The sequence below is a fragment of the Asparagus officinalis genome, chromosome 9, assembly GCF_001876935.1.
Source record: "Asparagus officinalis chromosome 9, Aspof.V1, whole genome shotgun sequence".
NCBI lineage: Eukaryota > Viridiplantae > Streptophyta > Magnoliopsida > Asparagales > Asparagaceae > Asparagus > Asparagus officinalis.
The window spans coordinates 3363371-3375390 of record NC_033802.1 but is presented as its reverse complement, the minus strand read 5'-3'; the positions used below and the strand labels follow the sequence as shown (position 1 = coordinate 3375390).

The 12020-nt window shown below is 35.8% G+C and overlaps 1 protein-coding gene across 1 annotated transcript; it reads right to left on the bottom strand.

Moving 5' to 3' along the window:
• On the bottom strand, nucleotides 2268-9490 carry LOC109824729 (proteasome assembly chaperone 4). The gene is made up of 6 exons (XM_020391375.1): nucleotides 9397-9490; nucleotides 7709-7908; nucleotides 3941-4009; nucleotides 3565-3640; nucleotides 3427-3491; nucleotides 2268-2597 (listed from the first exon to the last, which is right to left on the bottom strand). Exons 2-6 carry the CDS (start codon nucleotides 7886-7888, stop codon nucleotides 2523-2525), a joined length of 465 nt encoding a protein of 154 aa, XP_020246964.1. The 5' UTR covers nucleotides 7889-7908; nucleotides 9397-9490; the 3' UTR covers nucleotides 2268-2522.

Genomic DNA, 12020 nt, shown 5'->3' with positions numbered 1-12020 from the left:
CCCCCCCCCCCCCCCCCCTTAGGGTAATTTCATAATTTAATTGAACCTAGCATGAAATTAGACTTAAAAAAATTGAATTAAACTTAACATAATTTAAATTAGACTTAAAAGAAATTTAACATGATTGACATTAGACCTAACATGAACTGAATTTAGACTTAACGTGAACTGAATTTAGACTTAATACGAATCAAGTTGGACTTAACATGAAATTAGACCTAACATGAAGTATTATTAGACTTAACAAGAACTGAATTTAGACTTAACACGAATCAAGTTGGACTTAACATAAAATTAGACTTAACATGAACTGTTGTTAGACTTAACATGAACTGAATTTAGAATTAACATGAACTAAAATTAGACTTAACACGAATCAAGTTGTACTTAACATGAAATTAGACCTAACATGAACTGTTATTAGAGTTAACATGAACTGAATTTAGACTTAACACGAATCAAGTTGGACTTAATATGAAATTAGACTTAACATGAACTGTTATTAGACTTAACATGAACTGAATTTAGACTTAACACGAATCAAGTTTGACTTAACATGAAATTAGACTTAACATAAACTGAATTTAGACTTAATATGAACTAAAATTGGACTTAACATGAAATTAGACCTAACATGAAAAATCAAGTTGGACTTAAAATAAAATTAGACCTAACATGAACTATTATTAGACTTAACATGAACTGAAATTGGACTTAACATGAAATGAGACCTAACATGAAAAATCAAGTTGGACTTAAAATAAAATTAGACCTAACATGAACTATTATTAGACTTAACAAGAACTGAATTTAGACTTAACACGAATCAAGTTGGACTTAACATAAAATAAATTTACACTTAACATGAATCAAGTTGGACTTAACATGAAATTAGACTTAACATGAACTGAATTTAGACTTAACATGAACTGAATTTAGACTTAACACGAATCAAGTTGGACTTAACATGAAATTAGACTTAAAAAAGGAATCAAATTAGATTTAACAACAATCAAATGTTAAGTCTTATTCAACTTATTTTAGACTTAAAATAAGTTGAATTATACATATCATGATTTAAATTAGACTTAAAAAGAATTAAATTAGACTTAATATAAATTAAATTGGACTCAACATGAAATTAGATTTAAAACAAGTTGAATTAGACTTAACATGAATTAAATTAGACTTAAAATGATTTAAATTAGACTTAACAAGATTTAAATTAGACTTAAAACAATTTAAATTAGACTTCAAATAATTTAAACTGGACATAATACGAACCAAATTGGATTTAACATGAATCAAACTGGACTTAACATGAACTAAAGTAGACTTAACATGAACTAAATTGGACTTAACACTAAATTTGATTAAAATTAGACTTAAAAAGAATTAAATTAGATTTATTTGGTTCATGTTAAGTCTAATTTAATTCATTTTAAGTCTAATTTCATGGTAAGGACAATTAAATTAGACTTAAAACAAGTTAAATTAGACATAACATGATTTAAATTAGACTTAAAAGAAATTAACAATTAAATTAGACTTAAAACAAGTTAAATTAGACATAACATGATTTAAATTAGACTTAAAAGAAATTAAATTAGACTTAATATGAATTAAATTAGACTTAAACAAGTTGAATTAGACTTAACATAAATTAAATTAGACTTGAAACAAGTTGAGTTAGACATAACATGATTTAAATTAGACTTAAAAGGAATAAAATTAGACTTAACATGAACCGAATTAGACTATGATTTAAATTAGACTTAAAAGGAATAAAATTAGACTTAACATGAACCGAATTAGACTTAACATGAAATAGACTTTCATGTTAAGTCTAATAAATTAGACTTAACATGAACCGAATTAGACTTAACATGAAATAGACTTTCATGTTAAGTCTAATTCGGTTAATGTTAAGTCTAATTCGGTATGTTAAGTCTACTTCGGTTCATGTTAACTCTTATTCAACTTGTTTTTAGACTTAACATGAAAGAATAGAGTAGATAAGAGCATTTTTAAGGTTTTCTATTTTTTATTTTCTGTCTATGCTTAGTTAGCAGGTAAAAATTGCTAAAAGAGGACTACAGAACATAGATCTCGAGTTTAAGGGCTAAACCACATGAGAAAAAGTTAAAGAGGCTGAAGCACATGAAGATTTTGCTTTTAGAGCCTTAGACACAATTTTCCCAAAGCTTTGTACAAAACTTTTTTCCTTGTCAAAAAAAAAAAAAAAAACTTTTTGCTAATGTAATATATTTTAAACAGGAAATCAACCGTGACCAGCCACTTATGTTACTAACAAACAAAGGTTTTTGGATTCCCTTTACAAAACTAACTTTATATGTCACTAACCTAGTAACCAAATACAAAATGTAAATTTTTGAATAAGAATTTCATGGATTTTAAACAATGTCATAAATCCAAAATACAAATTCACGTCCAAACAGCCCCTAAACACAAATAACAATGATAAGGAAAACTAACTTTGCTAGCTTTATAGTTATGCTACTTCAGACTTCTTCAAGTTTGGGTTCGATATAACCGAGATTTTTCAATTTCTCTAACAATTTTCTCTCAGCTGCTGCCTGAAACAAAGTAAAACATATTTATAAATATGCACTGGATATGAAAAATGTGAACCAAAATGAGGCCGAACTCAACACATACTTATAGTTCACACATATTAGAGATCTGATGCTACAATATCGGTATCGTCCATCAATTCTATAATATTGCGGCATTTATCTCAGCAATCTACTTGAGTTTCATTATTTTTACAATTTTGTACCTTTACTTATTTTGTTTACGATTTTGAAAAAGGATTTGACATCAATCTATAGAGCTCTAATATGGCTTTAAAACCCGGGACAATTAGTTTTGAAGCTTGCTTAGCATCCTATCAACAAAAACCCCTTCCAAAACTGTACAAGCTTCTTTCAAAGCATACGGCTTTCCAGATGTATATGATGATCCGATTAAGATTCTCCATGTATTTTAATTGGATAATTTAAGATGATGACAGTATTTTAATGAGTAGTGCTGCAAAACTTGAGGTTCTTTACACAAATCTAACTCAAAATTAAACGCAATAGAGGGGGTGCTAGGTCCACAGTCCACACAAACCTAGCTGTCAAGCTGCACTTTGAGATGAGAAGTTTGAATTATAAAATCATCGCCCTACTTTATTGTTAGCTAATTTCTGCATGTGAGAAGAGAGGGACAAAGTTGCGCCAGAGGGTTCCGACAGCTCAAACAAGATTACGATTTCTTATATTCAATATCAGACACATTAAATTATCTAGTGCAATCATTGAGCAATAATGTTCATTTTTATTTTTATTTTTATTTTTATTTTTTGTTTGGATCTTTATGACACACAACATGCATATACTTGTTTGCAGGAAAAAAGGGTACCTCAAGCATGGGGCTGTCCTTAGGAATATTACATGCCAGGACCAAACTGAGACCCGTCTTCGATACTGCAAGAAGGAAAACACTCAATTATGATGACACTAAACGAGGTCATACAACTAATAACACGACCGAGCTTACCTATATGACGAGCAATACTTGACCCAGTGTTATCAGCAGTTCCTCCAAGCAATGAAGTAACACCAACCATATTGTTCTGACAAGCTCATCCCAGTGTATTAGGTTTCACATACATGATAAGTTACAGACAGGTGAACAAAGGGTTAGTTGCGGATGGACCTCCTTACTATCACCTAATTGCAGATAGACCCCCGTGTTGTATTGTTGCAGACAGACCCCCTGAGTTAAATATTTTGACCCTTTTACCCTTAGGCAGTTGTAACTGCAACACTAAAACTATGAAGGGTGTCTATCCGCAGTAGGGCGATAATATAGGGGACGGGATCCATCGGCAATTAATCCTTAGAAAATAGAAGCATGTGAAGATATTCATTACCGGACGAGTGGGTGCAGCTGCGTACAGATGCCCAAACTTTGCTGAATTGCAACCTATCCAAGCGAAGATCTGCAGAAAGTGTGAAGACCATCAAAAACCTGTAACTACTTTGCAGTCAACAAAAACAATTGGCTAAGTGAGACGGCCGATGATGGGTAAAGAAGTATTGGTTCACTGAATGCACCAAGTATGATATCGATAATTCATTTACAATTTCTTGATTTGATGGTCTATTGCAAATCACAACCTGCTATAAAAAGGGCACAAATCCTGAAAACATAATATGCTATCTACATTCCTTTAATAATAATAAAAAGGTGTACCAGCCTACCTACAAGGTATAATGATTGATATGATTGTTGCATTATACTCGGATTATTTTAAAATTGTTGCCCCACCCTAAACAAAAGGGGGGGGGGAAAGAACTGAAGAAAGAAAATATTTCTGTTTCAGCCATAAGGTTAGTGGTTGATAGCAGAAAGAATGATCATGTATAAGATATGCCACACGTATGCCATAATGTTCTGTCCCTGATAAAATATATTTTATTCTTTTCCAATTAAAGTAGCTATTATTTTCCAGGCATTAGCGGTAGCCAGAAAACAAGATCAAGCTAAGTATGTGCAACATGAAGCACAACTTTTTGACTCCAATGTTGGAGTAACAACTATTTCCAGTTAAACTTGGAGACAGAGCTTTAAAAATCTGATGTATTATTTATCTGTACTTGTATGAAAGATAAATTCAAGCTTAAAAATGGATTAAACATACATTAGTGTGATTTCATAAAAAGAGTAATGAAATAGATAGAAAACTCAAAGTGGACTCTCCCATATCGGAGAACTGAGCTAGCAGCCTAGCACACTCCCGATATTAGGCTCAAAGAGTATATTCCAGAAGTCAATAAACAAATTACCATCAAATCTGTTGGAGTTGCACCTGCTAGCCGAAGAGGTAGACATTTCATGATAAAAAGTCCATTTCGCGAGTGTGTCAGATGTCAAGACTCATCATTAATCCTAAACAGGTCATTCTTATTTATCGTCTTATAAACATGTGGAATCAATCTAAGGTTTTATTTTGATGTCAAAATTTTCTTTTACACACACACGCACACACACAAAGTATATCCTGCATGAAGAACATAGTTAGAAAAAATAAGTCATCCACATACTATTCCTTATAATAAGCAACGATAACAAGAATGTTACTTGCTCACATGACGGCAGCCATGAGCTACATATGCACAATGAGGTTTGACAAGCTCTTAGGGTGTGTTTGGTAATCAATGTGTTTTTTTGTTGTGTTTTTGTAAAAACTACAAAAACACCATGCTTTTGAAAACACCATTTTGGTCAAACTAGTTTAACCATTTATATAGCGGCAGTGGGCGGGCGGCGCGATGACGGGTGGCAATTGGCGCCGCGCGGTCGCCGACGGGCGAAGCGACGGATTGTCGCTACCGGTGGATACGGAGAGTGGCGCGGCGGGACCGGGCCAAGCGGGCGGGCGCGGCGAGGCTCGACGGGTGGCCTAGATAAACGGTGGCGGCGGCGGCAGATAGTGACGGCGGTGCGTCGGCCGAACGGGCCGAGGCGACGGCAGAGCCGGAGGTGGTCGGCAACCGAACGGGTGCAGCGACGGCGGCCGGTGGCGGCGAGCGGCGGTGAGGGTGGCGCGACGGCCGACCGACGGCGGGCAAGGTGACGGGCCGCGACGGGTGGCGCGATGGGTTGGCGAGTGGCAGGCGGCGACGGCGACAGCGCCGGCTGGCGGCTGCCGCGCCGACGATGGCGGCCGACGGGTGGCGCGGGGTCGGCGCGAACTGGTTGCGCGGCGGGCGGCGGGCGACGGGCGGCAGCGGTGGCGGCGGGTGAAGGGTGGATTAACAGCCGGCCTGAACGGCGTGTGGCGGCGGCCGGGGAGACTAACGGCAGTGGCGGTGGTGGCGACGGCGGGCGGACGCCGTGGGCGGGTGGGTGGCCGCAGGGGGATGGCGGCGGGCCCAAGGCGGCGGGCGGCCGCGGTGGCCGGCGCAGGGGCTGCGGGGATGGCGGCGGGGCGGGCGGCAGCGGGCGAGCGGGCAGCTGGCGGCTTAGATGAAAAAACGAAATCTTAAAACATCTTTTTGGTGTTTTGAGAAAGATGTTTAATTTTTAAATTTTGTAAAGGGACAAGTCAAAAAACGTCCCGGTTGCCAAACGCGTTTCTTTGTTTTTGTTGAAAAAAAAACAGAAACGACAAAAACGTCACGATTGCCAAACGCTCCCTAAATGATTTCATATGAAGGTCATATGATTCGGAAAGCACATGAAGAATTCACAAGCTAAATGATTTCTTGGAAGGCCATATGATTGGGTAAACTATCTGGATCAAGAAATAATCAATATGTTTCCAGTGATCTCCTCTCTTAGGTTTCAAAAACAGAACTCTATAATTTCTGATCCAGTTACCATGTCTTACTATAGACGAATTTTTTTATAGACAGAGGTTATAAAGGAAACAAGCGAAACTGAAGGAAGGTACCAGCACATCATAGTAATGTGTTACCCCACAAAGTATACAAGCAATGCTTCATAAAATTAAACAAAATCAATAAGACTAAAGCTCCAACAAAAAGTATAAAAGAGACGAATAATAAATGATTTTTCTAAGCAAAGAAGTTCATGCAGAACGAGTAGGGAGATGTATCTCTCTGTATCATATAAGCAAGAATAAGAAAATTCCTCAATCATCATTTTAGCAGGTGCAACAAATATGGCCATGCTTCAATACGTTGCCAACCAGACTTAACCAGCACCAGAATGCAACTATAATCTGGGGCGGATCTGTATTCTAGCCTAGGGTGCAATTTCACCCCAGAATATTTCATAATTACATTATATAGTCTTCAGAAATTTCAATATACCCCCCTATTTTTGTAAGATTTGCACCCCAATGTCTTAGTATTTGCTTATATAGCCAATTTGAGCCCATTTGCATTAAATAGCACATACCATTTGAGTTTCAACCATAACTATATAACCAATAATTATATTTTTAGTTTTAGTTAAATAGATACTTGTCATTTGCCCCCAAACAAAAAGTTTTCTGGATCCGCCATATATAATAGTAAGCATCATAGTAGTTCACCCAGACTCCTCAAACATAAGCAATCAGTTTGAAGTCCTTGTCCCCCAAAAATTTTAAGTTTAGCTACGGAACTAAACCAATTACGCTTAAACAGTCTGTTGGAGAAAATGACAGAATACCAGCTCAAAGCTCCTGACTAAACTGCGGGTAAGCTTATGCTTATTTCGTCAATAATACATTAGTGATTCCTATATCAATTTTTGCCTGGATACACACAATTTCAGTCAACTCATGCATACATTATGGATAATGTGGAATATACAATTTACGTCTGGACAAGTAAATATATATGGGAACCATGAAATAGTTTGACACAATGACTATTCAATATTTCTCTTTCAACAAGAACCAACAATCTGACTTCTAAAGCTAGCAGTATCTAAACTTATGCTACATCATTTAGCGTTACCGTTCCTACTTTGCAAAGTCGACGGAAAAGAATAAATGGGAAAAGATGAATCCTAATATACAATAGTCATAACAACAAGCCCGAAGCAATGAAGACAGAGAACACATAATACACAAGAAATACACCAAACCACAAAAGGTTCATTACCTGCTTTGCAAGCTTTATTATCTGAAGACAGAGAACACATAATACACAAGAAATACACCAAACCACAAAAGGTTCATTACCTGCTTTGCAAGCTTTATTATCTGAAAGTGGATTGTAGTGTCATGCAAATTCTCTGTAAAACATGTGATCCCTACATCATCTTCCACCGAATAACTTTCCATTTTTCTTTTACCATTGCATTGAGGATCAGTACTCATGTGCAATTCAGAAAGTTTATCAGCTAGCTCAGTAGACACCATGCTCGCATGAAATAAAATCACTGCAATGAGAAGAAATGAACTTCAGTACATTCTACTGCATGCCAGTAAACCAAACCATGATTGTTGATAAAGCTAACATATGTACATCACGAACAGAATGCATTGGTAATTTGGTATACAATTAGATAATTCGGAGTCAAAACTGATGCAACAATTTACATATGCTATATACTAATAAATGAAAAGTACCACTTCTTAATAACATAATGCACACTAAAACATATTGAACTAGTATATAATCAAATAAATAAGGACCAAACCTGATCCAGAAATGCTCATATGTTATACCAGTGTTATCAATGTGTGAGGCGCAATGAGGGGCGCAAAGTCTCCTTACGCGTACATACGCAAGGTGCAATGCGATGCACGTGCCCAAGTGAAGCGACACACACATCACACACATAATTTTTCATGATGAGTATCAAGCACCAAGTAGCATGTTTATATATTTTCATGAAAAAAAAATGTCAAGATAAATAACATCTTCTATGAGATCACAAAATAAAGTCTTAATTTCTAATGCTAACACATCCAACATAGAGCGAAGTTCATAAATTTTCATATCAAAAGTCAGATCAAGACCAATATTGACACAAAACTCATGGTCCTCAATTGGGTTACTATAAATCCCTAATGGTTTTATTTTATTCTCTGGGATATGGGTTTGTCGGGTATAAATACCTGATTGAAATGTTAAGAACAAAACTATATAAGGCTATGCATCGCATGCGCCCTATGAGAAGCACAATTCACTTGTGAGGCTCAAAACGCGTTACTGCATCAGATGAGGGGCGCTTCGCCATTGCCATGCATCGTAGGGCGCATAAGGCGCTGTGTTATACATCACAAGCATAGTTTTTAAAACAGGCGTAAATCATTTTCCAAATTAGAGGGGGAAAAAGATTATGCGAAGCCATTTAATACTTAATCAATCCAACGATGGTCATCGGTTTTTCCTTACTATACTCCCCTGTGGTTCCAACCTCATTTCATGATTAAGCGTCATCTAGATACTCCTCTTCTTAAGCTTCGTGTGTTAAAATCGGATGCTTCAACCTCTTCACCAACCTCCATTTACACAAACATTCACATATATCATAAACTTGCACGTGACGTTTTAGGAAGCATTCTTCAGTTGCACTACTGATTTCCTTCTTTATATTTGAAAAAATTATCAACAGTACAAATTACTGTTTCCTCAATTTTCTAAAATTATCCAATAACCATTTCTAAAGTGTTCATAATAGATCCAAGTAAACATAAATTTCCCACAAAAACATATAAACGCAAGTAATTTCTAACGAAAAAGACACCAATTCCGTCTTCTATTCTGAAAATTTACAGGTTTTTATTAGGGCTTTTAGGGTTTAGGGTTTAATTTCCCTCTCAAGTAATCAGCAGCAATCTACTAATTGATTCCAGATATAAGCAGTAAAGCCCTCAAATTACTGAGAATTAATGGAAATCAAAAGATGAGAAACCCTAACCTTGGTATACGTGGCAGCGGCGGCGGCCGACAATTTCGTCGCGGCGACGAGAGAATGAGAATGAGGAATAAAATGGGAGTGAGAAATAAGTTTTTTTCTACAGTTTTTTCCCGAAACCCAAAGCTTCATTATTATTACTTTTAAACCCCTCCACTTCCAAAACTGTTAAAACCACAAGTATTTGTATCTATACTCTGTTTTTTTAATAACTCAATTATACCAACTTAAATCTAAATATAATACTACCAATTTTAGCAGTTTAAACGCGCTGTATAAGAAACCAGGTTTAAAAATAATTTGGTATGTAAATATTCGTTTCAGAATAATTTTGGAGGTGAGTGGGTTTACAAATAAATTAAGATGAAACTTTGGGTTTAGAAATAGGCAAAATTGTTTTTTATGATTATTGCATATTTGCACTGAAAAAAGTTAAACAAATTTGGCATATACATTTGTGATAGTATATCGATAAACTTCTTTAAATTAGAAAAATGGTCAATTGATATGTTTTTTTTTTTTCAGAGTCAGTAAAACACATTCATATTTGGAAACAAAGACCCAGTTCTACGGTCCATATTATTAGGATATGTAGATCAATATATCAAATCCATCAGCATCACACTAGTCAAGAGCTAGTATCGTCGTACCACTTTCGAGAGGAAAATATGCATATGTACTATAAGATTAATTGCGGATAGATCCCCTCTAGTATAGCCTAATCGTGGATAGAGCCATGTAGTTCTACTGGTGCGAATAAACCTCATGTTACATGTACCCATTGTCCAAGTGCAGATGGACCCAGTTAATATTCTATCCACTCGAATGTATTTTTTTGTATTCTTAGGGCATGTTTGGCTAATACTTATTTTTTGAAGCTTATAAGTTATTTATTACTCATTTTTTAAAGGGCAAAGTAGATTTTTCCCAACAATAAGTAAATCTCCTTATAAGTAGTCAGGAAATAAGTTGGGAAATCCCAACTTTTTTTGGCTACTTATAAGTTAAAAATAAGTAAATAAGTAAACTTTACCAAACATGAATTTAAAATCCTATAAGTAAAAGCGCACTTATAAGTAAAAATAAGTAGGTTGCCAAACATGCTCTTAAAAAGAGTAAAAATAAAAAAAAAGTTGACTCAAGAGGTCTATCCGCACAAGTAAAATCACTAGAGTGTGTCTACAATTGGCATCCATTTACACTGCTAAGAATAATATTTTTAGCACACACAATAATCCAAACTATTCACAAACAGAAATATCTTTGTAGAAAAATTCCCTAATGAACTAAAATATGAGACCAACAGAGGGGACATGTAAGGTGTCCACCTCCTATTGCATAATGAACTGGTCATCATTAATGATGGTCAGCTCATTATGCAATAGAAGAGGGACACCTCATCTGTCCTCCCCTGTTGGTCCTATATTTTGGATCACTGTGACAAAGCCTATCTTTGTAAATTATTTACCCGTTACTTGACCCGACCGTTTACTAAATGGGTTTCCCGGCCCATTTAAGAAACACCAAATGCGATATTTTCTTCGTTGTCTATTCAAATTGTTTTAGGACATAACTAAACTCTTTTCTGTGCAATATTTGATTTCTGCCGTACGAGAAATAATCTTAATTTGAGTTGTGTCATTTTGTCTCTTGAATTAAAAGGCCATAGCAAATTGTCGAATAGTGTTATCTACAGCAGTCCAAAATGTTGAAGAGGTTATTTACAAATCAGTCACTCAAAGCTTGAACGATTCTATATTAGTCCCACATATCTTTGAAATTGCTCACAAGTGCCTCAATCCTAATGGTACTTGCACTTTGGTCCTTCAATAACTAAAATACCCCTCAACTTTTGGCTTCCTCCAAAATCCCTCTTCAACAAAATGTTAGCTGGGGAGCAATATTGTTATTAAGGGACCAAATTGCAAGGCCCCTTAGGATTTGAGGTCCTAATGAGCAATTTTAAAGATTTGAGAGACAAATACGATATTATTAAAGAATTGAGGGATTAATATCTAAATAACCCAATGTTGAATTACTCAGTGGCGTTGTGTGCGTATTTGTTTGTTGATGTAGGCAACTACTTCCCCTTCTTCTACATCTATCAAAATGGTTGGATGTGGCCCCCCCCCCCCCACCCCCACCACACACACACAAACCACAAACCAAACAAAGTAACTTGTGTTATGTAGTATTAGTCCCTAGTATCTTCAATAATTCCATATTAATCCCTCAAATCACAATAATTGCTTATTAGTACCTCAAATCTATCCAACGGGTAGGTTTTTGCCATCCCTACATGCCACAAGCACTGCTCACTATAAGCGACCAACCTTACAATAATCCTCATCTATTTCTCTATAAAATAATGGGAGGACCCAAGAATTACTATTTATGCTATAATGAATGCTACAGTAATTAACTGTATCATTATTGCTGTAGCATTTTTCAAAGAAATATCATTGTAGCAGAGGCAGGATACTGTAGCATTATTAGAAATATTAATGTAGCATTTTTTAAAAATTACTGCAACAGAGGCGGGATACTGTAGCATTTTAAAAATATCACTGTAGCATTTAAAAAATATATTGTTGCAGCATTTAAAAAAAACACAGGGCGCACACTAG

Bases quoted from the DNA above. Each gene is read 5' to 3' on its own strand.
- LOC109824729 (XM_020391375.1), bottom strand. From the start codon at position 7,888: ATGGTGTCTACTGAGCTAGCTGATAAACTTTCTGAATTGCACATGAGT. The intron at 4,010-7,708 runs GTAATGAACCTT...CACTTTCTGCAG, and splicing joins TAATAAAGCTTGCAAAGCAG to ATCTTCGCTTGGATAGGTTG. The intron at 3,641-3,940 runs GTAATGAATATC...TGAGCTTGTCAG, and splicing joins CAGCTGCACCCACTCGTCCG to AACAATATGGTTGGTGTTAC.